We start from the raw sequence: 27,992 nt of genomic DNA on the forward strand, positions 1-27,992 counted from the left end.
TCGTATGGAAACTCTTCGCTCTGTTGTTATTGACTTGGAGCCTGGGGACTATATGGTCTCACTGGACATACAGGATGCTTACCTGCATATTCCCATTGCAATGTCGCATCAGCAGTATCTGAGGTTTGCGGTTGGCAACCTCCATTACCAGTTTCGGGCGTTACCTTTTGGTTTGACCACGGCTCCGCGAGTCTTCACCAAAGTTATGGCGGTAATGACGGCTGTACTCCGCCGTCAAGGGGTCAGGATCCTACCGTACTTGGACGACTTGTTGATCCTGGCAAATTCCCCAGAGATTCTCCTACGTCATCTAGATTTGACTATCCGGTTTCTGCAAGCCCACGGGTGGCTCATCAACTGGAAGAAATCCTCCATGGTCCCTGCTCAGAGCATGGTGCACCTGGGAGCGTTGTTGGACACACACAACCAGCGGTTGTTCTTGTCTCAGGAGAAAGTCCTGAAGCTTCAGGAGAGGATTCGATGCTTCCTATCTCGTCCGCAAGTGTCGATACATTCGGCAATGCAAGTGCTAGGTCTCATTGTGTCTGCTTTCGACATGGTGGAGTACGCTCAATTCCATTCCCGCCCTCTCCAGAGGCTGATTCTAGCCAAGTGGGATGGCCTGCCTCACCGGTTCAGGTCTCGTGTGATCTCATTATCTCCGGAGGTCCGCCTGTCACTGAGCTGGTGGCTTCAGGACCAACGATTGAGCAGGGGTCGTCCCTTCTGGATCTCAAACTGGGTCCTTCTGACGACGGACGCCAGTCTGAGGGGTTGGGGCGCGGTGTTGGAGCAACACTCCCTTCAGGGCCGGTGGACCAAAGAGGAGTCTCTCCTCCCAATAAACATTCTGGAATTGTGGGCGGTGTTCAACTCATTGAACTTGGCCCAGCATCTAATGCATAACAGACCTGTTCAAATACAGTCAGACAACGCCACCACGGTGGCGTACATAAATCATCAAGGCGGCACTCGAAGCCGCATGGCAATGAGGGAAGTATCACGAATTCTTCAGTGGGCGGAATGCCATCTACCAGCCATATCGGCAGTGTTCATTCCGGGGGTCCTCAACTGGGAAGCGGACTTTCTCAGTCGTCAAGACGTACACGCCGGAGAGTGGAGCCTCCATCCAGAAGTTTTTCAACCTCTCGTGGACAAGTGGAGCCGTCCAAATGTGGATCTGATGGCATCTCGACACAATCACAAGGTTCCGGCCTTCGGAGCAAGGACAAGGGATCCTCAAGCAGCGTACGTGGACGCGCTGGCAATTCCATGGCAATTCCTGCCCAGAGTAATAAGGAAGTTCAAACAAGGAGGAGGAGGAATCCTACTTCTGATCGCTCCAGCGTGGCCCAGACGGCATTGGTTCTCAGACCTTCAAAGTCTCTTGATAGATCGTCCCCTTCTACTTCCGCAGCGCCCAGATCTCCTCGTTCAGGGCCCCTGTGTATATCAGGATTTAGCCCGATTGGCTTTGACGGCGTGGCTCTTGAAGCCACTCAGGGTATGTTGCGGATTCAACCTCATGTCCCACCTGTGGCCCCTTGGGACTTGTCGGTGGTTCTGGAGGCATTGCAAAGGTCTCCATTTGAACCTCTTGAATATGCTGACCTTAAGTGGCTTATCCTTAAGGTAGTGTTTCTGCTAGCTATTGCTTCTGCTAGACGGATGTCGGATTTGGGTGCCTTGTCTTGTAGGTCTCCCTATCTGATTTTTCACTGTGATCGGGCGGTTCTTAGAACACGCCCTGGATATTTACCTATGGTGGTGTCTTCTTTCCACCTTAATCAGGAGATCGTGGTTCCGGCCTTGGCCTCTCCCGATTTGTCTTCCAAAGAGCGGTCTTTGGATGTGGTACGGGCCCGCCGTATCTACGTGAAGAGAACTGCCTCCATCAGGAAGTCAGATTCTCTCTTTGTTCTGTTTGGTTTTCACAAACGTGGCTGGCCTGCTCACAAGCAGACCCTGGCCAGATGGATTAGAATGGATTAGAATGGTGATTGCACATTCTTACGTACAGGCTGGCCTTCCAGCTCCTGCTACTATGAAGGCCCATTCTACTCGGTCGGTTGGACCTTCTTGGGCGGTCCAGTTCATAAGGTTCTATGCCTTTGATACATCCGCCTCCCAGAATGCTTCCTTTGGACGCCGGGTTCTTGTGCCCGCTACAGTGCGTCCCCTCCCATAAGGAACTGCTTTAGGACATCCCCAATGTCATTCTCTGTGGAGCCCAGTGTACTCCGCAGCAGAAAACAAGATTTATGGTAAGAGCTTACCTTTCTTAAATTCTTTTCTGCGAGGTACACTGGGCTGCACAGGGCGCCCACCCTGACGCACTTAGCTTCTTTGAGTTGGTATGGCATTAGCCGCTGACACCCTCTCCTGTCGTGAGTGTGTGGTGTTTGTGGCTACTAACAGTTGTCGTCTCTTTTGCCTGCTACTGCATTTGACTGGTTAACATAAAACTGAGCTCCTGTGCACGGAGGCGGGGCTATAGAGGAGGCGGCGCTAATCATTCTGGGAACAGTCAAAGCTTTGAGCCTGTTGGTGCCTCGGATCAAGATCCTACTCTACACCCCCAATGTCATTCCCTGTGGAGCCCAGTGTACCTCGCAGAAAGAGATTTAACAAAGATAAGTTCTTACCATAAATCTCGTTTTTCCTCTCCTGTTCTTTACATCCACTGCTCACCACCTACTGTTTTTCATTCCCAAGCTCTTGATAAACAAAACTCTGGGAGGGAAGACAAAAAGGAAAGTGGGGTAATACCATGCAGTCTGAAAACAGGTCTTGTTGTTTTTTTGACACTTGGAGCATAATGTGTTGTTAACGACCATTTATTTAATAATAATTACTTGTTTAATAGTAGAGAAGAATTCTCAACACTTCAAAATTTGACACGATATTACTATTCCCAGTGGTTTTGCACTCATGGAAATATAATGAAATAAATTTGTGTCGTTACTTGACCATTAAACATTTGTTTACATTTTATTTATTATGTTTATACATAAAAATCAGATACTGTTAATGTTTTAATTGTTGTAAAAGCAACTTCTATCAAATACAAAATATTGAAAAGTTTGTAGTATGGTAAAGCATTTCATAAATATAATTACTTTGTTTCTAGCTGAAGTGAAACGTGTTGGTGACACTCTACTTGGTATGGCCACCCAGTGTGTCCAGGTTAAGAATGTGGTGAAGACCTCCCCACAGACCCTCAGCAACTTGTGCCTGAAGATTAATGTAAAACTGGGTGGTATCAACAACATCTTAGTGCCTCATCAGCGGTAATCCTAGTTATTTTTTTAATATATATAAATTTACCAGTGGTAGAAAACTTGTTGTTTTGAGTTATCAGTTGTTCGCCAAAGTAATTTAACATTTATAGATTTTCATTTTCAAAGGTTGTTGAGTGTTGTCCATTATTTGGTCACTGCAATACACACACTATTATACACTGTCTGAATATCAGGAGTCATACGGTAAGCATAGGGCTCAGGGTGGAAGAAGGGCCACACAGGAGGTTTGCTCTGAGAACAATAATTAATTAATGTTATATTAGCTAGTTCTCTCCTAAATATGATGATAGGTAGTGGATTAGGAAAAAAGCGGCTCTCGATTGATATTATCCTGCACTGCCACATGCACCAGAGTATACTCACAGGGTTACCCCTTAGAGAAGATGCTGCACTAATCTTTTTTTGTATTGTGCCTGTGTTACTGCAACTCTCATCCCCTGTTCAATGCCAGTTGATAAATAGGGGACAGCAGATTGCAGCTCATTTAACTGTTCAAGCTCTACTTTTCCAAACATTCTCTCATTTGGGAAGATAAACGTGTTGTTTTTTTTTGTTTTTGTTTTTTCCTCTTCTTTTTTGCAATGTTGCCTTTATATTAATGGGTAATATCTATGATTGTTCTCAATTAGTAATTGCCACCACCTTGTATATTTGCACAGAACTCTTTTGCATGGCTTGTCTTTGCAACACTGCCTCCATACTAGCAGAGAATACGTACCGCACATAACTTTTTTTTCTGTTTGCAACTACCACAGTTTTGCATATTGGCACAGTTTGTCTGTACATGGAAGACGTGTGTGTGTGTGTGTGTGTGTGTGTGTGTGTGTATGTGTATATATATATATATATATATATAGTGTGTGTGTGTGTGTGTGTATATATATATATATATATATATATATATATATATGAGAAACATTACCTGTATGCTATTATGAAATACTGTTTATGATTTAAAACATACATTTTATGTATTTGTTTTCTTACTCCACTGAATTATTCACCTATATCGCCTTATACCACATCACCTATCTATAGGTGATTGCACATACAGTATACTACGTTCTCCTTCACTCACACACATAACTGACTAGTTTTTGGGAGGCCCTAGCCTCTTTTAATCCTAGCTGAAAATTTATTGATACACTATGTAGACAAAAGTGGTTGGGCCACTGCAAGTGAAAATAGTGTGCTCCTACAGCAGACACGTTTTTCTGAAGGTATAAAACTGGTTGAGGGCCGCAGTGATCGCGCTGAGCCAAAAAAAAAGTGGGTCCCAGGGACCCCTCGCTTTTAAAAATTGGGGTCCTACCGGTCTTTTTCTGGGTCCCATTGGAATGAAGGTTCGTATTAATCTTAATCTTGTTTGGACACTACAAAAGTGTTGCAAGATGGGGGGGATGGGGTGACAATGCTGCGTAGCATGCAGGACCCCCTGCACCAGAGGCGTAATTAGACATTTTGATGCCCTTAGGCAGAAAGTGAATTGGTGTGCCACCTTCCAGAATGGAAAGTATAGGCGGTGCGCGCCGAAGGCGCGCTGCAAAATTTTAGGGGTGTGGCTTCATGGGGACGGGGCGTGACCACATAGTAATGCCGCTTATACACTTTGCACCAGGTAGAACCTCCTATGCACAATGCGCCAGATACAGCACATTATACACTTTGCTCCAGGCACAGCACGTTATTATACACATTGCGCCAGGCAGAACACGTCATTATACACATTGCGCCAGGCAGAACACGTCATTATACACATTGCGCCAGGCAGAACACATCATTATACACATTGCGCCAGGCAGAGCACGTCATTATACACATTGCGCCAGGCAGAGCACGTCATTATACACATTGCGCCAGGCAGAGCACGTCATTATACACATTGCGCCAGGCAGAGCACGTCATTATACACATTGCGCCAGGCAGAGCACATCATTATACACATTGCACCAGGCAGAGCACGTCTTTATACACATTGCGCCAGGCAGAGCACGTCATTATACACATTGCGCCAGGCAGAGCACGTCATTATACACATTGCGCCAGGCAGAGCACGATACAAGATTTTATAAGATACAAACATGGGCATGGGGCAACATGAACACATATATTGAGGACTGGATGGGCATGGTGATATGCATAATAATGGGGGGGGGGGGCATATAAAAAAACACTGGGGCTTAGGGGAGGAGGCCATGGTGACACACACACTGGGGCCTGGGGATGACATGATTTCACAAATACACTGGCATTAAGGGGGGGGGGGGGGCATGGTGTCGCACACGTATACAGAGTCTTGATGGGGACATGGTGACACACATTGGGGGGAGGAGTTCACACACACATACAGGGTCCTGGGTGACAAACGCACAGACACACACACACACACACACACTGGGTCTTGGTGGGGAGGACATGGTGACACATACTGGGGACTTTGGAGGGACACATACTGGGTTACTAGGGCCTGTGGCACACACACTTGGGCAGGGGGGATAACACATACTTAGCTGGGATTAGGGAAGTCGGCTATACAGTGATTTACAAAGCTGGGGCAGAGCTGCATTGCAGAGCCTGTAACTCACTGCTGAAGGAGCTCATAATAGGGAGCGCAGCATGTGTAGAGGAGGAGCTGCGTTCCCTATGGAAATGACCAGGAGGACCATAGTGCCGTTGCTTCTATTGCCCCTTCCCCCATATTTTCCTGTTGTTTCACAGCTGCCTTTAGGTAAAAGGGGAGGGAGGGCGGGGCATGGGCAATCCATCACTGCAGGAGCCCACCTCCATTCCCCATTTGCCCTTGCAGCTTCCGCACCACCCATACCACTCCCGCACATACAGGCACTCAGCACCGATCACGAGCTGATTGGGCGGCGGCCCGCATCATGTCCCTCCCCTGCAGCCTACAGGCAGGAAACTACAGCGGTGATATTTGGAGACTGAGGAGGCGGAGCAGGCACCCAGCAGTTGTCACAGTACATTCGCTGCGCTGACGGTCTGCCAGGGCCTGCAATAATGCTTTAAACTGGCCTGTCAGTGGCCCGTGTACGGGCCCAAGGGGGGGGCATCCTGCCTATCAATCGGCGGCAGTGCGCTCTCTCCATGTCCCCAACTGTGAGGTGTTATCAGCGGGAAGATGCAGCTGAGAGGGGGGGGGGGGGGGAAGCTCCCGGCAGCGCAGCACCAATTGTAAGGGGACGAGGAGGCGGCACCAACCATGCTACACCCACCTCGTCTATCAATGACGGGGGGCGGGGAGCTCACGGCAGCGCAGCACCAATTGGAAGGGGAAGCTGCAGGAGGATTACTACACTTGGCTTGTCGCGGTGTGCAGCGGTAATCACAGCGCGTCCTGTGGGACCCGCTGATTTTTTTAAAACTGGGTCCCTTACTGCTTATAGCGCGTAAAATACGCGCTATAGCGAGTATTTGCGATCACTGAGGGGCATTTATTAGATCATTTACTAATGAAATGGTTTGCCGGAAGGAGCTAACAGAGTTTAAAAACTGGATCAGTGTAGGCAGCGCGTTGAATTACAGAAAATTCAGTAACCCGGATGGATTGGCCAGCTCAGGGTCCAGATCTTAACCCTATTAATAACCTCTGGGATGAAGTGGAGCAACGGATGAGTTCTAGCCTGACTTGACCTTCTTCAGTGTCACAGTTGGTCACTGTATTTAAGGCTATCCAGGAACATATGGACAGTTTGCCAAGAAGGGTGTCTGTAATAATCACAGCATGTGGTGGACCTACAAAGTACTGACGTCAATAAAATCTTGTTGATCTATTTGCTGACCGTGTCAAATCACTTTTGTCTACATGGTGTATAAAGGAATACTACTCCCCCACATAGTTTCATGTACATCCAGGGGCATAACTAGAAATATGTGGTCCCCATAACAAAATGTTGAAATTGCCCCCTTTCTACAAAGAGGGGTGACAAACATGCACAGAGGGGTAGAGTGGGGTGCAAGGTGTCACACACAGGGGTAGGGGGGCACAGGGTGTCACACACAGGTAGGGGCTGTACACTGTATTATACACCGGGGCGGGCGAGTAGGGGGATACAGAGTATCATACACACGGCTAGGTGGGGTACAGCAGTGGCAAACGCAGGATTTGCATGGGGGGGTTTCCAGAACTGGGCGGAGCCAATCACGGGGGTGGGGACTGAGGTGACCCAGTATATGCTGGGTCCGTAAAACTAGTGTGTCTGTGTGTGTGTGTGTGTGTGTGTGTGTGTATGTGTATGTATATATATATATCTACACATATATATATATATATATATATATACATATATCTACACACACACACATATATATATATATATATATATATATATATATACATACACACACACACACATACATATACACGGGTGGTCTTCAGTATGCCAGCGGTTGGGCTCCCGGCGACCAGCATACCGGTGCCGGGAGCCTGACCGCTGGCATACCGACACTTATTCTCCCTCGTGGGGCTCCACGACCCCCCTGGAGGGAGAATAGAATAGTGTGGCGCGCGTAGCGTGGCGAGCGCAGCGAGCCCGCAAGGGGCTCATTTGCGCTCGCCACACTGTTGGTAAGCCGGCGGCCGGCCTCCCGGCGCCGGTATGCTGGCCGCCGGGAGATCGTAGTGAACCTATATACACAGCATATTAAACATGCATACATATATATATATATATATATACACACACATACAGTACACATATATATATACACATGTATATATATCTATCATGTGTGTGTGTGTGCGCGTGTGTGTGTGTGTTTATATGTATGTATGTATGTATATACATGTGTATATATGTAGGCACATGGATATATATGTACTATAATTAAAATAAAGTAAACTTTTATTGCACTTGCAAGTGCCACCAGGAAGACAGCAGGCTGCAGAGGACGCTAGACAGTCATTAATAATACTCATGCAGCTTAAAAAAAAAAAATTTTTTTTTTTTTTTTTTTTTTTTTTTAGTGGAGGGGGGTTTCTGGGTACTCGGAAACCCCCCCTGGGTGCGCCACTGTACAGGGTGCCATACACTGCAGTAGGGGGGTTTAGAGTGTCGCGCACACACACATACAGGGGTAGGGGGTACGGGTCCCCTTATACGCAGTAGTAGTGCTTCTTGCACCATATTATGCCCCACTCCGTAGTAGTGCCTATTACACCCAATATTATGCTCCAGCATCCAGCCCAAAATGGGTTAATCAAATCTTCAGCTAAAGCTTGGTGACAAGGCAAAGGACAATAAGGCATTCATAGTACACATACTGTAGAATAATATATAGGAAAATTAAATGGGGGGCTATAAACAGAGCAGTGCAGACCCCTACACCCCTACTGATGTCTGCGTGATGGTCCCAGGCAGTAACAAGCAGGGTATGGTCCCCAGGCTGAGAGTTACTTATGTCCATAGGCTCTTTGTGCTGCCCAGTAGCTCAGCGATGTCCTGGTATTGCCAGCCCCAACTCACGGGCACACCTCGATCCACCAGCTGTCGGAGCAGCATGCATGTCTGGCGGGTAGAGCTGGACATGTCCCCCTGGGACACCCAGCAATGCCTCCTTGGCTCCTCACGCATTCAGCCCCTCCCACCCTCTATGTTTTTAAGCAGGGAAACCAGCATAGACTGCACTGTGACACAGGCATAATTCTAAGTAAGTCCTATTTATTTGTATATAGTGTCAGAAAATTTTGGGTTGGCATTTGGACGTGGGACCCCGCATTTTTTTTTACATACTCTTCACTTTTGAACACTTAGTAGCGACCTTCACACACCTATACCCAGGGCTGTTTGTAGCCAATTTGGCTCCCAGTGCGAGATTTCAAAATGTGCCCCCCCTCGACATTTTTTAAAAAAAATGCATGCCTCCCCCCATAGCTATAAAAAGAAAAACCATGCGCGCACGCTCCCGGCAAGGGGGTGTGGCCTCATTGAAATGGGCGTGACCTTGCGTAAAAATGGGCGTGGCCTCGTCTGATATCATCACGGCCACCACGGGGGGGGCGGGAGTCCCCATTTTACACATTACAGCAGGCACGTGTCCCCATTTTACACAGTGCGGCAGGCAAGTGTCCCCATTTTACACAGTACGGCAGGCAAGAGTCCCCATTTTATACAGTACGGCAGGCAAGTGTCAAGTGGGGGAAGTGGGGGGTGGAAGGGAGAGGGGGGGGAGAGGGAGACTACCTACACATGAAGAGGATCTTCCCGCTCTTCGGGCCGCCTTTCCTTCCTCGCACCGGCCACCACCTCTCCTTCCTAGCGCCGGCCGCCTCCTCCTTCCAGCTTGTCTCCCCCCTCTTCCCGAGTAGTCTTGCTCGGGGGGCGGGGTTTCATGGAATGACGCAACTGCATCGTGACGTCACGGCGCAACCGCGTCATTCCGTGAAACTCTGCCCCGCGAGCAGGACTACTCTGGAGGAGGGGGAGACAAGGAACCACAAAGTGCCGCAGCGGGAGCCCCGTGCGGTTGCACGGCTCGCCCGCTGCAAGAAACGGCACTGCCTATACCTTATAATTCTTCGCTATCACTATTCTTTAGTGTGATGCCCTGGGGGGGGTCCTTTGCTGGATCATGTTTTGGGGTTTCCTGCGTACCGGATGTTGGCCCCATAGTGTTAGGGGCCTGCTCGACAAGAGGTGACCTGGACGATTGGTGGACAGGCCGATATCATTGGCCAACGATATACTAATAACCTCTTATGATAGATTATATTTTATTATATTGAAATGTAATGATTATATAGTGCATCTTCACCCCCTTCGTCTGTGTATACAAGCAGTACATGTGACTGCACTGGGCGTTCGTCGGGTCACAAAGGAAGCCCCCACAACCTATGCACAGCAGCTCCCCACCAGTGGTGAGTCCCTTTGCATTGTCTCCCTGACCCTGGACCTGCTCCTGTATAGGCCTGGGAAGGGCTATTTGAATTGGGGTATATGCAGTGTGACTGAGTGCACCCACTGTACTTACACCGATGTATTTATGTATATACCAATATATTGCTATTGACTTGTATTGCTGTAGTGCTATATTTTAGTATTGTCTATTTTAATTTTTTTTAACCCATCATTGGTGTATATCTGAGAGTGTGTCCCTTTTTCAGAGTACTTTCTTCATCCATTTGCCTAATATCTGGGGTTGCCTGTTCTTGTTGCTCATCCTGTTGAAAGAAATTCTGTTTAGATAGTGTTCTGTTTATGGATTTTAAAATTCCAGATGAACACATTGTATTATATCATCTTGTCTGAATTATGAACCTGTAGTTTCAAGATGTGATCAGTGATCTCACATGATTTGTATAGCTGTAGGTAAGATAGCTTTTCTGTTAAGAGTTTTGTCCTGCCCGCTGCTTTCCAGTACTGATGGTTTTATTCAGAGACACATTAAATAAAATTCATAGAGAATTATGCCTAGATAAATCCAGGTGTAACAAATGTGTGTACCTAATAGGCCATTTGTGACTCTTGTTCATGACTTGCCTCAGACAGGCACATGCTTCTCTCAGCTCATACTTTGGATGTCTTTTTTTACCTAAACCCACATTTTTTCCTTTTACCTTATGGCAGGCATGTCCAAACTGCGGCCCTCCAGCTGTTGTGAAACTACATATCCCAGCATGCCCTGACACCTTATGGGATCTTATTAAATTCAAACATCCCAAGTTTTGTATAGCAGCCTTACAGTTAACAGTATTCTAACACCCAAAGTATGACCATTTACTTTTTTTAATGAAAGAACTGGAAATAATGAATGTGAAATATCAGTTTGGTGATCCTAATCCTTATGTTGACATGGCTTGTATGAGCAGTTTGCAGTCGCAAGTCTCTACTTACCCTATGTTATCTCTGCTAGGTGTCTCTTAGTTTAGTACAGTGCATGTAGGGAATATATTTGATTTGGACCTGCAGCTGATCCCTTGGGCCGTATGTCTACCTTTAGCAGTTTACGTGTTACTCAGTCAGCTTAATATTCTGAAGTCCTTTTTTGCCTGCTAGTCCTGGACTCTACAATATACATTTGCACCAAAACCAACCTTCGCTCAGTACTTCCTTGTATTTGTATTTTTTTTGTAGATATTCTGATAATACTACTGTGTGAGGAGAGTAATATAACCAGAATTTCTCTGACGTCCTAGTGGATGCTGGGAACTCCGTAAGGACCATGGGGAATAGCGGCTCCGCAGGAGACTGGGCACAAAAGTAAAGCTTTAGGACTACCTGGTGTGCACTGGCTCCTCCCCCTATGACCCTCCTCCAAGCCTCAGTTAGATTTTTGTGCCCGGCCGAGAAGGGTGCACACTAGGGGCTCTCCTGAGCTTCTTAGTGAAAGTTTAGTTTTAGTTTTTTTATTTTCAGTGAGACCTGCTGGCAACAGGCTCACTGCATCGAGGGACTAAGGGGAGAAGAAGCGAACCTGCCTGCTTGCAGCCAGCTTGGGCTTCTTAGGCTACTGGACACCATTAGCTCCAGAGGGACCGAACACAGGCCCAGCCTCGGAGTCCGGTCCCAGAGCCGCGCCGCCGGCCCCCTTACAGAGCCAGAAGCAAGAAGAGGTCCGGAAAAATCGTCGGCAGAAGACATCAGTCTTCAACAAGGTAGCGCACAGCACTGCAGCTGTGCGTCATTGCTCCTCAGGCACACTTCACACTCCGGTCACTGAGGCTGCAGGGCGCTAGGGGGGGGGGGGCGCCCTGAGCAGCAATGTAAAACACCTTGGCTGGCGAAAATACACCACATATAACCCCCAGGGCTATATGGGTGTATTTTAACCCCTGCCAGAATTCACCAAAAAGCGGGAGAAAAGGCCGCCGAGAAGGGGGCGGAGCCTATCTCCTCGGCACACGGGCGCCATTTTCCATCACAGCTCCGCTGGAAGGACGTCTCCCTGACTCTCCCCTGCAGTCCTGCACTACAGAAAAGGGTAAAAAAGAGAGGGGGGGCACTAATTTGGCGCAGTTTTGATAATAACAGCAGCTATAAAGGGAAAAGCACGTTATATAGTGGTATTCCTGTCTATATATAGCGCTCTGGTGTGTGCTGGCATACTCTCCCTCTGTCTCCCCAAAGGGCTAGTGGGGTCCTGTCCTCTATCAGAGCCTTTCCTGTGTGTGTGCGGTGTGTCGGTACGTTTGTGTCGACATGTTTGAGGAGGAAAATGAGATGGAGGCGGAGCAATTGCCTATAATAGAGTTGTCACCCCCTAGGGAGTCGACACCTGAGTGGATGAGCTTATGGAAGGAATTGCGTGACAATGTCAGCTCTTTACGAAAGACAGTTGACGATATGAGACAGCCGGCTACTCAGCTTGTGCCTGTCCAGGGGTCTCAAACGCCATTAGGGGCTCTAAAACCCCCGTTACCTCAGATGGCAGACACAGACACGGATACTGACTCCAGTGTCGACGATGATGAGACAAATGTAACTTCCAGTAGGGCCACACGTTACATGATTGAGGCAATAAAAAAATGTTTTGCATATTTCTGATAATACAAGTACCACTAAAAAGGGTATTATGTTTGGTGAGAAAAAAACTGCCTGTAGTTTTTCCTGTATCCGAGGAATTAAATGAAGTGTGTGATGAGGCGTGGGTTTCCCCCGATAAAAAACTGATAATTCCTAAAAGGTTATTGGCATCATACCCTTTCCCGCCAGAGGATAGGGCACGTTGGGAAACACCCCCTAGGGTGGATAAAGCGCTCACACGCTTGTCTAAACAGGTGGCACTACCCTCTCCTGATACGGCCGCCCTAAAGGAACCTGCCGACAGAAAGCAGGAGAATATCCTAAAATGTATATACACTCACACGGGTGTTATACTGCGACCGGCAATCGCCTCAGCCTGGATGTGCAGTGCTGGGGTGGCGTGGTCGGATTCCCTGACTGAAAATATTGATACCTTAGATAGGGACAGTATATTACTGACTATAGAGCATTTAAAAGATGCATTTTTATATATGCGTGATGCGCAGAGGGATATTTGCCGACTGGCATCAAGAGTTAGCGCGCTGTCCATTTCTGCAAGAAGAGGGTTATGGACGCAGCAGTGGTCAGGTGATGCGGATTCCAAAAGGCACATGGACACAGCCAGTTCCCAGGAACAGAAGCCCTCTCCCGCCTCCGCAAAGTCCTCAGCATGACGCTGGGGCTTTACAAGCGGACTCAGGCATGGTGGGGGCCCGTCTCAAGAAGTTCAGCGCGCAGTGGGCCCACTCGCAAGTGGACCCCTGGATCCTTCAGGTGGTATCTCAGGGGTACAAATTGGAATTCGAGACGTCTCCCCCTCGCCGTTTCCTAAAGTCTGCTTTACCGACGTCTCCCTCAGACAGGGAGGCAGTATTGCAAGCCATTCACAAGCTGTATTCCCAGCAGGTGATAATCAAGGTACCCCTCCTGCAACAGGGAAAGGGGTATTATTCCACACTGTTTGTGGTACCGAAGCCGGGCGGCTCGGTGAGACCAATTTTAAATCTAAAATCCTTGAACACTTACATACAGAGGTTCACATTCAAGATGGAGTCACTCAGAGCAGTGATTGCAAACCTGGAAGAAGGGGATTATATGGTGTCTCTGGACATCAAAAATGCTTACCTACATGTCCCAATTTACCCTTCTCACCAAGGGTACCTCAGGTTTGTGGTACAGAATTGTCACTATCAGTTTCTGACGCTGCCGTTTGGCTTGTCCACAGCACCCCGGGTCTTTACCAAGGTAATGGCCGAAATGATGATACTCCTTCGAAGGAAGGGAGTTTTAGTTATCCCTTACTTGGACAATCTCCTGATAAGGGCAAGATCCAGGGAACAGTTGGAAGTCGGGGTAGCACTATCTCAGATAGTGTTGCGGCAGCACAGTTGGATTCTCAATATTCCAAAATCGCAGCTGATCCCGACGACACGCCTTCTATTCCTAGGGATGATCCTGGACACAGTCAAGAAAAAGGTTTTTCTCCCGGAGGAGAAAGCCAGGGAGTTATCCGAGCTAGAATTTGAGCTAATGAGCAGGTAATAAGAAAGACCTGCTCCAAGAAGGCTTTCTTTGTGGTGCACTCTTTTGTTGAATTGGAGCAGGTCTTTCTTATTACCTGCTCATTAGCTCAAATTCTACATTGTAATTTGCTTTCTGGTGCACCTCCAGCATAAATAGAATACAGAGTATCTTACTGGAAATAACTTTCTAAAAATTGCTGGTTAATAAATCTATGTGACTGTATCACATCCTGTGCATAATCTACCTAGGGCTCACTCCCTATTTGTTGTACTAGTTATCCGAGCTAGTCAGAAACCTCCTAAAACCAGGCCAAGTCTCAGTGCATCAATGCACAAGGGTCCTGGGAAAAATGGTGGCTTCCTACGAAGCAATCCCATTCGGCAGATTCCACGCAAGAACCTTCCAGTGGGATCTGCTAGACAAATGGTCCGGGTCGCATCTTCAGATGCATCAGCGGATAATCTTGTCACCAAAGACAAGGGTGTCTCTCCTGTGGTGGTTGCAGAGTGCTCATCTTCTAGAGGGCCGCAGATTCGGCATTCAGGACTGGGTCCTGGTGACCACGGATGCCAGCCTGAGAGGCTGGGGAGCAGTCACACAGGGAAGAAATTTCCAGGGCTTGTGGTCAAGCCTGGAGACATCACTTCACATAAATATCCTGGAGCTAAGGGCCATCTACAATGCTCTAAGCCTAGCAAGACCTCTGCTTCAAGGTCAGCCGGTGCTGATCCAGTCAGACAACATCACGGCAGTCGCCCACGTAAACAGACAGGGCGGCACAAGAAGCAGGAGGGCAATGGCAGAAGCTGCAAGGATTCTTCGCTGGGCGGAAAATCATGTGATAGCACTGTCAGCAGTGTTCATTCCGGGAGTGGACAACTGGGAAGTAGACTTCCTCAGCAGGCACGACCTCCACCCGGGAGAGTGGGGACTTCATCCAGAAGTCTTCCACATGATTGTGAACCGTTGGGAAAAACCAAAGGTGGACATGATGGCGTCCCGCCTCAACAAAAAACTAGACAGGTATTGCGCCAGGTCAAGGGACCCTCAGGCAATAGCTGTGGACGCTCTGGTAACACCATGGGTGTACCAGTCAGTGTATGTGTTCCCTCCTCTGCCTCTCATACCCAAGGTACTGAGAATTATAAGACGGAGAGGAGTAAGAACTATACTCGTGGCTCCGGATTGGCCAAGAAGGACTTGGTACCCGGAACTTCAAGAGATGCTCACAGAGGACCCGTGGCCTCTACCTCTAAGAAGGGACCTGCTCCAGCAGGGACCCTGTCTGTTCCAAGACTTACCGCGACTGCGTTTGACGGCATGGCGGTTGAACGCCGGATCCTGAAGGAAAAAGGCATTCCGGATGAAGTCATCCCTACCCTGATCAAAGCCAGGAAGGATGTAACCGCACAACATTATCACCGTATTTGGCGTAAATATGTTGCGTGGTGCGAGGCCAGGAAGGCCCCTACAGAGGAATTTCAACTGGGTCGTTTCCTGCATTTCCTGCTAACAGGACTGTCTATGGGCCTAAAATTAGGGTCCATTAAGGTTCAAATTTCGGCCCTGTCGATTTTCTTCCAGAAAGAACTGGCTTCAGTTCCTGAAGTTCAGACGTTTGTCAAGGGGGTACTGCATATACAGCCTCCTTTTGTGCCTCCAGTGGCACCTTGGGATCTCAATGTAGTTTTGGGGTTCCTAAAATCACATTGGTTTGAACCACTCACCACTGTGGACTTAAAATATCTCACATGGAAAGTGGTAATGCTGTTGGCCCTGGCTTCGGCCAGGCGTGTGTCAGAATTGGCGGCTTTATCCTATAAAAGCCCTTACCTAATTTTTCGTACGGACAGGGCAGAATTGAGGACTCGTCCTCAATTTCTCCCTAAGGTTGTTTCAGCGTTTCACCTGAACCAGCCTATTGTGGTACCTGCGGCTACTAGGGACTTGGAGGACTCCAAGTTGCTGGATGTAGTCTGGGCCCTGAAAATATATGTTTCCAGGACGGCTGGAGTCAGAAAATCTGACTCGCTGTTTATCCTGTATGCACCCAACAAGCTGGGTGCTCCTGCTTCTAAGCAGACTATTGCTCGTTGGATTTGTAGTACAATTCAGCTTGCACATTCTGTGGCAGGCCTGCCACAGCCTAAATCTGTAAAAGCCCATTCCACAAGGAAGGTGGGCTCATCTTGGGCGGCTGCCCGAGGGGTCTCGGCTTTACAACTTTGCCGAGCAGCTACTTGGTCAGGAGCAAACACGTTTGCTAAATTCTACAAATTTGATACCCTGGCTGAGGAGGACCTGGAGTTCTCTCATTCGGTGCTGCAGAGTCATCCGCACTCTCCCGCCCGTTTGGGAGCTTTGGTATAATCCCAATGGTCCTTACGGAGTTCCCAGCATCCACTAGGACGTCCGAGAAAATAAGAATTTACTTACCGATAATTCTATTTCTCGTAGTCCGTAGTGGATGCTGGGCGCCCATCCCAAGTGCGGATTGTCTGCAATACTTGTACATAGTTGCTGTTACAAAAATCGGGTTTTTGTTGTTGTGAGCCATCTTTTCAGAGGCTCCGCTGTTATCATGCTGTTAACTGGGTTCAGATCACAGGTTGTATGGTGTGATTGGTGTGGCTGGTATGAGTCTTACCCGGGATTCAAAATCCTTCCTTATTGTGTACGCTCGTCCGGGCACAGTATCCTAACTGAGGCTTGGAGGAGGGTCATAGGGGGAGGAGCCAGTGCACACCAGGTAGTCCTAAAGCTTTACTTTTGTGCCCAGTCTTCTGCGGAGCCGCTATTCCCCATGGTCCTTACGGAGTTCCCAGCATCCACTACGGACTACGAGAAATAGAATTATCGGTAAGTAAATTCTTATTATTGTTGTCTTATCTCATGACAGCTCTGCGATCTTCCAGCAACCAGTCATCTTTCTCGGAGCAGACGTGACACACCCTCCTGCAGGTGATGGGAAGAAGCCCTCAATCACTGCGGTGAGAAACTAAATCATGTCAAAAGATACCCATATAATCTAGACAAGTGCACTTAGAATATAAATCATTAAGCTTTTTTCTTAACTTCTGGCTTTAACATCTTTTATAACTTGAATCCATTTAAAACTAACCTAAAATATTATTAGTTACACATTTGCTCTAAGCACCAAATCCTACAAAGTCATGCACTTTTTAAATAATCTGTTTTATGTACAGTATACTCAAGACCAAGATTCTTGAATTTATGTGAGTCACTAAAGTAAATTTAACATTAATGGGTCTATTCATGAAGCAGTGAAAAGAGCAGAGAAGTGAGCCAGTGGAGAAGTTGCCCATGGCAACCAGTCAGCATTGAAGTAACATTTATCATTTGCATACTATATAAAATCATACAGAGCAGCTGATTGGTTGCCATAGGCAACTTCTCCACTGGATCACTTCTCCATTCTTTTCACTGCTCATGAATAGACCCCTAAGAGTCAGTTGAGATGCATTGAAAAAAATTCTGCAGTCAAAATTAGGAACTCGCAGACGACCCTTTATCTTATTGTAGGTGGTAGGCAGCATGGATGCCCACCCAAGCCGATACTGTGCCACGGTCAGAGTGCAACGCCCACGGCAGGAGATTATTGAGGACCTTTCCTATATGGTGAGAGAGCTTCTCATCCAGTTCTATAAGTCTACGCGATTCAAACCCACCAGGATCATCTTTTATCGAGATGGAGTGCCAGAAGGTCAACTCCCACAGGTAATTTAAAATAATTAACACGTTTAAAGACCTTTTCGTTTGCTTGAGAAATAAATCCCCGTGCTTGCTGCATTGTCTACCCAATCAGATACTACACTATGAGCTGCTGGCTATCCGGGACGCATGTATCAAACTGGAGAAAGACTACCAGCCCGGTATCACCTACATTGTGGTACAGAAACGTCACCACACTCGCCTCTTCTGTGCTGACCGTAGTGAGAGGGTAAGTGGTGGCCTGCTTTCTATACAAGAGATGTATGTTGTTTTGTTTCATTTATTGCAGCAGTTGGTGAACTTTTTGTGCTTTATTAATGGCGTACTGTATATAATTGTATTATACACAAACAGAAGGTTGAATCCGCACAAGTAGTTTATTTATTACCAGTTATTTATGTAGTGCACACATATCCCGCGGCGCTTTACAGAGAATATTTTGGCCATTCACATCAGTCCCTGCCCCAGTGGAGTTTACAGTCTATATTCCACACCACATGCACACACACACACACACACACTTACACACTTACACACTAGGGTTCATTTTTATTTTGGGGAGCCATAAACTTGCGGTTTTCTCCGGGTACTCCGGTTTCCTCCCACAAGTACTGGGAGAATATACAAATTCCACACAGTTAGGGCCATGTTGGGAATTGGACCCATGACCTCAGTGCTGTGAGGCAGAAATGCTAACCATTACACCATCTGTACTGCTCATAGTGCAATAGAAATAAATGTATAAGTAAATTAACTAATATAAAGACCTAACTATTATAATTTATTGGTGGTGGTGTTCCCAGAAGTTTTGTAAATGTACAAGGAGCAATTTTTGCGAAGGCAAAGCGAACAAAAAATGTCTTACTGGAGCACTCTTAATCCTAAATTGGATTTATATGATAGTCTAAAGTATAACTTTTATTGGATATCCTTATAAATAGTGATCAGCAAAATAAGAAAATTAAAACCTAGTTCAATATAAATGCTAGATGCATCACGTAAAATTATGTAAAGACAAACACACTTCTAAAACCTGTAATAGGTAGTATTGTAGGTTAAATTACCTTAAAGGGTATGGTCAGACATGGGAGTAGCTCTGTTTCATAATCAACACATTAGTATAATCCCTTATGGATAAACCATAAGGGAATTAAATTGTTCCAAAAATTAGATCGTTATAAGTAAGCGGAGTGATGAAACCTGATTGAAGGCTAAAATTTACTCAAAATTTTGCTCATTGTACGTAATTGTAACCTGTAGATGTCACTGCTACCATTGCTGAAAATATTTGCCTGGCTGTTATAACAGGTTCATGACTGCAGAATCTAAGTAAACACTCTATTAATCGCAAAGCTGTGTATCAAGTTTGTGGATCGCTTTAAATGGTTCATCATCCAGACAGTGATGATAATGTCCCTCTTCTTTTAACTATTACTATATAGCATATGAATGCTCTTTGTGTGTGTGTGTGTGTGTGTGTGTGTGTTTTTTTTTTTTTTACTGCAATGCATTTTTAAAAACAAATTCTAATTATCTTTTTGAAAAATATTTTTTACAGATTGGAAAAAGTGGTAACATTCCAGCAGGAACAACTGTTGACACTAACATCACACATCCATTTGAGTTTGATTTTTATCTGTGCAGTCATGCAGGTATCCAGGTAATATGCAACACATTATCTGTGGGGGCATGTTCACAGCAAGGGAGGTAAATGCTGTACATTATTACATGTTGTGTAATGATGATGGGAAATATTTGGGAATTCTAGGGAGGTAGCGACAGACATTGAGGGAAATGTATCAAGCCTACTAAGGAATGGAGACGTTTCCCATAGACAACCAATCAACTTTTAGCTAGCATTTTTAAAAATGATAGGTATACACTGATTGGTTGGCCAACTTTTCCACTCGTACACCTCCACTCTTAAGGAGGCTTGGTGTATCTACCCCATAGTATGTCCTTTCCTTGCTAGCAGGACAGGTGCAGTCTTAATAATGAATACTTGTAAGAGGGAAATAATGAATACTTGTAAGAGGGAATATGGTCCAGAATCTGTAAACTGCAATGATTCATGGCACTATAATGAGTAGCCTGTCGCCTTGATGTGGAAATGTGATTGAAAAATGCTAAACTTTGCCTCGTCTGTACTTACATACACTCAGTTCCGGAGCATATACACTGCGCACACATCCAAGATACAGTAGGCTCCACAAACGGGCGTCTTTTCGACTCTGCACCAAGTCTTGTAAGAACAAGCCACTTACGTGTGATGCTGCTATTCATCTAACACAGTGTTGTCTTTTCTTAGTGACATTAAGTGTGATGGTGTACCATCTCTACACGTCTATATCCATCATGCATTCAGTACTCATTACTGTGCCAGGGGCTCTCTTCCCCCTTTATAAATTGCAACTGTAAATTCTTAAAAGAGAAAAAGAATGAGAGATATTGGTGCTTTTTAAAACATGTAAAAAATAATTTCCATTTCTATCCTGTATGCACACTAGAACTTTAAAGCAGTCTTTGTATAAGAACAGAAACAAAACTTGCCCTTCTGGACCTCAAGACACCATGAGATATAGGGGCAGCTACATATGTAGTGCCTGATTCAGAGATGGATACTGATGCGCCCGCACTAGAGCCTATTGGCTGGTCGATAATATACTAATACTGTGGTTCACAAACGTGGTTCTCAAGGCACTCCAAAAGTGCAGGTTTTAAAGATATCCATGCTTAGGCACAGATGACTTAATTGGTACCTCAGTCAGTTTGGTTATACCATCTCTGCACAAGCAGGGATATCCCTAAAACCTGGACTGTTGAGATTCTTTGAGGACCATGTTTGAGGATATCTGTGCTAATGCTCGTTTAAGTCGTCCTCTTGTGCATATTATGCGCTGGAGAGTGCAAGCCCTGAGACGCCAACTTTCATTGCCTGTGTATGGTGTAATTTTACTGGTGGTTCTAGACAATCTACCACTGGTGCAACATCGTGACCACCATTGACAGCTGCACCAATTTATGACCAGTGTAGTGTTCCCAGTTGAACATGGCTTCTGTGGATGTGGCTGTGCGCCTGAGAACATGGCCACTTTCACTTTATGTTGCACTTTCTTCAGGACACTGCCCAGGAATGTCCATTGCTACCTCTGGCGCCGGCACCTCCATACACAACAGCGTTCAGAATAATTTCCACATGCGCATTAGCAAATAATCGTTGACTGCGCAAACATCGGCATTGTTCTCAGTTAGCATCCAACTGTGAATCAAGCCCATAGGGGGAAATCCAACTAGCCCCGGTAATTTACCAGGGCTAATTGTCCCGCTAGGGGCTAACCTATTACCCCCGATAAGCCAGCACATGCGATGGCTTATCGGGGGTTACCTGAAGCTGCACCGGGTGCCGGCTCCTGATAGAGGGGGGATGCGGTCAAGGTGCTGCCCCGGCTTCTCCGCCGGGTTCACCGCGCCGAGGACAGCTTCCAGATGCGGGACGCTCATCGGGGCTTTTGGGCAGTCAAAACCAAATCCCCAGAAACAGCCCCGTTTCCGTGCGAAAACGGGGCTGTTTCTACAGAAAACGCACAGGTTTCACTGAACCTGTGTGTTTTCGTGGAGAAAGGGCATCTTTTTTTTCTTTTTCTTTTTGTACAGGTGTTCAATCTGGATAGCCTGTAAAATAAAATATGTGAAAAATCGCGAAAAACACACGTTTTTCGCTCCCGATGTTTTACCGGGCCTAATAGGATATCCCCCATAGTACGTTTCCAAGATTTTTCTAAAGTTCTGCCATGCATAGAAGATTTAATGGAAACACGTTCTGGAGGACTCATTTTTTTCTGAAGGAAATATTCTTCATCATAATCCTTTTTTTTTTTTCTTTTTTTTTTTCCTCTTGAGTTTTTGTCTTTTAGCTCTGTTGATTTCTTTTGTCAATCATACTTAATATACACACAATGCCTGTTTATCTCTGTCAAGAATATTAATATAGAATCCATAATATTCATAAGTTCATTAGCATATGGGTAGGCAACAAGAGATCTGCTATTTCCCAAAATAGTTGAAGATTTTGTATTTATCATGAAAATTAGTTTTGTTTCCTATTCAGTCAGCTGTGTCCTTCATTTTATTTGCTAAATAGTATGACATTCCTAATATGCCACCTGCTGGTGCATCATCTTCTTACCATAGTAAGTAATGATCTCTCTAATGACTTGTATTCTGGCTGAGTCCATCGGGAAATAACTTTTACCACTTGTTTGCCTTTTTTATTTTTTTTATAATTTTTTTTAGCATTTTTAACTGGGATCTGAAGATTCCAGGACCTCTTAGAAAGTGACCCCTTCCACCTTTGAAGCAAGGAGTCTGTTGTCTTTCTAGAATATCATTGCCTAAATATAGAAAGGAGGTCCCCTCCTATTGGGGTTCAGTAGTTAGGAAGTGTAATGGTGCCTCCAACTGTACAGGTGGGGCAGGATAAGTATGCCTTTATTATAATTTCCCTTTATTGTTCACTAGTAAGTGTGCACCTCTGTTACAGCTATTTTCTTTGTTTATACTGTGTTTGTATTGTGTACCCAGGAAAAAAATTGTGTACTGAACTACCAAAGGTTACATGCCACAAAAACAATAAAGAGAATGACCCCCCCCCCCCCCCCCTTCTTTAGAGCAAAATGTGTGAATGGGTCATTCCATGAAAATGGTCTTTTATGTAACGTTTGTTACCAGTTTTCATGACAAGCTTTGCATCAAAATTAAAGCATATGATGTACCACACAAACAACATTTACTTTGCACAAAATATTCAAAACACATGCTCAAAAAAATATATTTCACATGAAATATATTTCAAAATGTAACGTTTGTTACCATGGAAAGACCCGAATATCCCCAAGACATGGATTGATTTGTATTCATGTTTATGAACATTGTTTTACTGTTGACTATTTTGTCAAAAAATAAATAATAATTTTGTGTATTTTGTTTTTTAAGAACCATTCATGTTGCTTTTTATGGGTTTTCTTATGTAGGAACGTGGGCTGTGATTTCACTTCACTCTTCAAAAAAGTTCAGTTTGAGAACAAATTCCGATGGGCATATAGAACAGTTATTAAACTGGGTACAATAATAAATCTAACAAAGCTTGAAGAATGAAAGGAAGTCATTGTTTCTGGAATATTTTAGTAATAAAAATAAATTCCTTAATTATTCTAAGAGTGCATACAAATGTTAATAAGACTACGCTGATTCATTATAATAAACTATTTGGGACAATTCTTTTACCTCTCTGCAGGGCACCAGCCGTCCCTCCCATTACTATGTTCTTTGGGATGATAACAGATTCACCGCCGATGAGCTCCAGATCCTCACCTACCAGCTTTGCCACACGTATGTGCGTTGCACACGGTCTGTATCCATCCCCGCACCTGCATATTATGCTCGACTGGTTGCATTCAGAGCACGGTACCACCTAGTGGATAAGGAACATGACAGGTTTGTGTTTCCCATATTAGATGTATGGGGGTTTGGTCTATTTATTATTGGGATTGCTAAATGCTGTATTTCATGTTTCTTACAGTGGGGAAGGCAGTCACATCTCTGGGCAAAGTAATGGAAGGGACCCACAGGCATTAGCAAAGGCAGTGCAAGTTCATCAAGACACATTGCGCACCATGTATTTTGCCTGACATTGCAAAGTTTTCTTGGTGGATTTTGTGTGTGCGACTTGTTTGGCCCACACTGTACCTCATTGGCTTACAAGAGATGTGTTCCTGGGATCTTCAGTCTTGCAGAACATGGGTACCTCAAAACTGACAAACCTAGTGAAGTCCGGGACCAATTTGGGAATCTCATCAGACAATGATTACATGTTGTGGAAACGTAAGAGAATACCATTACAGCAGGTCTCTCCTGATTGCCACAGCAAATTCCTCGATGACTTGAAATGCAGTACTTCAGGCAACACTACACTCCAGTGGAAAATATTGGATGTGCTCTGCAAAAATGTTTGACTAAATGAGAAGACCAACAGTTTTGAGCCTTAAAAAAAGTTGACTTTGAAGTTTTCCCATTGAAATAACCGATATTTAACGAGGTAACCTGTAAGCATGAAAATAGCTAGTTTCTGCAGAAGTCGTTCTAGTACTTGGAACATAACCAGCAAAGTAATAACCTTTCAATTTGGAAAGACTTGGGTTACTCGGATAACTCTAGGTCATCCACAGGAACTGACCTTGCTGTGGATTCTCTCCCTCTGTAGGGATGAAATAACTGGTATGCCCTGGGGTTACAATGTGTAAAACAAGACCTGAAATATATGCCATATTTATAGAGGAGAGGTGGTGCTCATGAGCATCCTGCCACAGCGAATGGAACACTTACCTCTCCACTTTTCCCCTGTAATTATATTGTGCCATATGATCTTCTTACAATGAGGCAGAATGGAGCTGGGTTACTCAAAGCAATAGGGTATTTATCCAATGATGACCTGACTCCTGCGTGCCTTCTATCTCTCAAAACAGTTTGCCACATTTACTAATGCACTTGACAAATCTGGAAACTGTTACATCACTGGTTCCAGTTGGTAGCAGTAAAACAAAATTGTGCTAAGTGCCTTTAACCATTAAAGTGCTAGAAAAAGGTAAATATTCCTGCTTCTCCAGCTCTATAGAGTGTACCTATAGGCACTAGAAACACCAGCCAATTAAGAAACTGACATGGGGGACATCCAGCCTCTGCATGATTGCAACAAGGTGATGTTTGCTAATGTGTAATGGGAGTATATGCTGCTCCCTTTTGCTCATTTGCTTAGATTCCCTCATGTGTAGTTCTTGAGCCACAATTCCTGCCTCCACAGGAGTCCAGAATGTTTGTATCCGCTAGAACCTAATAACATGTTTAAACTTTACATAAATGTACAATGCTGTTAGCAAGCTCTGACATATTATGAAAGCTGGTGGAACACCTGGGTAAGGGAGGATCTTACTGGCTTACTACATGAAATGGGATCAGCACAACCTAAGTCAGTTGCTGAAAGAAATCAGATGATGCATCAATAAGATAGGTCACCATACTAATGAGCCTTTTTTAGTATCCCATTCAGATCACCCGTGTGGTCTTACTATGGTACATTTCATATCGGACAGCAGAAACTATTTTCCAGTGGCAGAATAGTAAATGGTGAAGCAGAGCACTACACACTAAGCAGTTGACCATTCCTCAAACTGGGGAGAAATAGCAATGACTAAGGACTTCCCTCCACCAAGCTACTGAGTTTTATACACTAATGTGATTAAATGTCCCATATACAGAACGCAGGTCACTTTCAGAATATTTTTGTACGAATGGTCTCCTCATTTAAATCTGCTTAACCTCAGGCCACCTTTTGTGTTGTTAAATGGTGCCAGGTTTCACTGCCAGATCAGATTTGGTTCAGTTATATGTAATTCTAAGACTCTTTAATATCAATGATGGAGAAAATGTGTCCAGTGCACAGCGGCTCATACACATGTCTGGATTTTCCCTAACATTGCCATTGAGCTCCTGAATGCCTGAAATAATAGACTGGAAACTGGGTCAGCTTGTGAGATGTAACTGAACAATGTTTTAGTCACATAGCCCTGTCACATGGTTAGTTTTTTTTAAAGCTGTTTTTGTGTGTTTCTAACGTGTCTTAACAGTAGCACAAGAGTTAAACCCTTCAGTTACATATTATATGGTTAAAAATGGGATATCTCATTTGAAGGTACTTTGGGATTACAGTGCCAATACAGTCCCTGCACAGTCTGCACTGAGGTCAGGTGCTGTAGATTTTGTAATATTTGGATAAATGAACATACTTTTGTGTTATAATCCTTGTTTAGATATATTTTTTTATTAGCCTATTTTATGAACATGACATTGTTACTGTAAGAAATGTTTGGCAGTATTTATTCCTGTGTTTTTAATTCCATCATTTACTCCAATATCTGACTTTGAATTTGTTCTATAGGTTGAGAAGTTTTCTTATATTAAATTCAGTTCCATCCCTTTTGCTTAGCAAAAAATCCTATTGTGTTTTATATCTTTACACTGACAACACTTTAAATTGGGCAAAGGGGGTCATTCTGAGTTGATCGCTAGCTGCCGTTGTTCGCAGCGCAGCGATCAGGCTAAAAATCAGCATTTCTGCACATGCGTATGCCCCGCAATGCGTACACGCGTCGTCCGGGTACAAAGCCCGTTGTGGTTGTGCACAGGTTCTAGTGAAGTTTTCAGTCGCCCTGACGGCCGCAAGAAGATTGACAGGAAGGGGGCGTTTCTGGGTGTCAACTGACCGTTTTCAGGTAGTGTTTGCAAAAACGCAGGCGTGTCTAAAAAAACGCAGGCGTGGCTGGGCGTTCGCTGGGCGGGTGTATGACGTCAAATCCAGACACAAGTAGGCTGAAACTGCACAAACTGTTTTTGCAGAGCTCGGATGCACATGCGTTCGCACTTCTGCTAAGCTAAAATACACTCCCCAGTGGGCGGCGGCATAGCGTTTGCATGGCTGCTAAAAACTGCTAGCGAGTGATCAACTCGGAATGACCCCCAAAATCCTGTTCCTTGGCGGCTATGCAAATAGTAATGGTTACATACTAAGGTGGTATTTATCAAACCTTGGAGAGCTAAAAGTATGAGATGACGTCCCAACCAATCAGCTTGTGTCATTTTTTTTCAAACGCAGCCTCTAAAATGTAAGGCAGAAGCTGCTGTGGCTGATACTTTATCTCTCACAAATTTATCTCTCTCTGAGCTTTGATAAATACTCCACCAAAAATATCTATGGTGTTTATTTAATTTGTGTTTCTTCTCTAATCCGAAGGGGATATTCCATTTTAAAGAACTGAAAATTCAGTCTTGGGTTGAGTGTAGTGAGTTAATAAAGTAAACCCAAATTGTTCTTTATAAATTGAATACCAAAATCCATTAAAACATTTTAGCCGCAGAGTTTTCGTTGGGTCATGATTTCTTTCATGATCAGTGGGGTGCAGATGGCAGCGGGGGTTAGCTGGGCGGCGGGGGGAGCAGAGATTGGCGGCCGGCGGGAGGAGCTGGATGTGGGGTGACATGTCTGGGCCGGTGGGGGGAGGCGGTGCAGGGAGAGAGGTGGCAGCGGGGGGAGCAGAGATCGTCGGGAGGATCAATGGCCAGGCACCTCTCTCCCTGCAGCACCTCCCCCCGCCGCCGCAGACATGTCCCCCCGCCGGCCATTGATCTCAGCTCCCCCAGCCGCGCGCAGCACCGCTTGTCTCCTCACCTCAGTCCGACTTGTTTTCAATTCGGTTTGAGTTTGTCGGAAAGGGGGCCAAAACCTGTTGGATTTGGCCCCATTTCCGACAGAACTACATGTTTTCCGACAAGTCAGAAATTCAGCCCCTATTGAATCAGCCCCTATTGAATAGGTCGAAACCCCTTCCGACCTATTTCTGTCGGAAGCTGCCGTCTTTCCGACAAGACGGCAGCTACCGACAGTTATTGAATACACCCCCTAAACCGCAAAAAATGTTTAGACACGCTCTTATTTTTATTTTTTGTATAAACTAAACCTATTGATGGGAAGTACGTGGGTTAGAGTGTCAATGTGCCAGCATATACAGTACAAGGGGTACAAAAGTCAGCATATTTTCATGGGGAGAGCTGGGTGGAACAGGGTGTATTCCTTGTTGAATGTAACGGTGCACCTTAAATTGTGCTCAAATGGACAAGGGTGATTTCGAAACAAGCTTGTGTTTGAGCTTCATGTGTTGGGTACTAGTGTGCATTTTCTGGGGGCTGCAGATCCCATCCACTCCTGTTTGATTTTTACACGTGCTTGGAGGTGGCAGAGATTGCTTCTTGTTCTACTCTGTGAGGCACCCTTGATCAATTCCAGGATAACTTTATTTCTCTTACGTCCTAGAGGATGCTGGGGTTCCATTTAGTACCATGGGGTATAGAT

The 27,992-nt window shown here is 45.3% G+C and overlaps 1 protein-coding gene across 2 annotated transcripts in view; it reads left to right on the forward strand.

Annotated features, from left to right (window-relative positions):
- Nucleotides 1–26,090, forward strand: part of LOC135036631 (protein argonaute-1) — a 319,574-nt gene extending 293,484 nt beyond the window's left edge. For both annotated transcript variants that reach the window (XM_063954467.1, XM_063954468.1), the window contains 7 exons: nucleotides 3,131–3,290; nucleotides 17,202–17,292; nucleotides 17,846–18,040; nucleotides 18,129–18,263; nucleotides 19,593–19,694; nucleotides 23,328–23,527; nucleotides 23,613–26,090. In XM_063954467.1, the coding sequence (XP_063810537.1) occupies nucleotides 3,131–3,290; nucleotides 17,202–17,292; nucleotides 17,846–18,040; nucleotides 18,129–18,263; nucleotides 19,593–19,694; nucleotides 23,328–23,527; nucleotides 23,613–23,721 (992 nt within the window). In that variant the 3' untranslated portion in view covers nucleotides 23,722–26,090. The remainder of the gene's footprint in view (nucleotides 1–3,130; nucleotides 3,291–17,201; nucleotides 17,293–17,845; nucleotides 18,041–18,128; nucleotides 18,264–19,592; nucleotides 19,695–23,327; nucleotides 23,528–23,612) is intronic.
- The last annotated feature ends 1,902 nt before the right edge of the window (nucleotides 26,091–27,992 follow it).

Source organism: Pseudophryne corroboree, chromosome 2 (genome assembly GCF_028390025.1).
Source record: "Pseudophryne corroboree isolate aPseCor3 chromosome 2, aPseCor3.hap2, whole genome shotgun sequence".
Taxonomy (NCBI): domain Eukaryota; kingdom Metazoa; phylum Chordata; class Amphibia; order Anura; family Myobatrachidae; genus Pseudophryne; species Pseudophryne corroboree.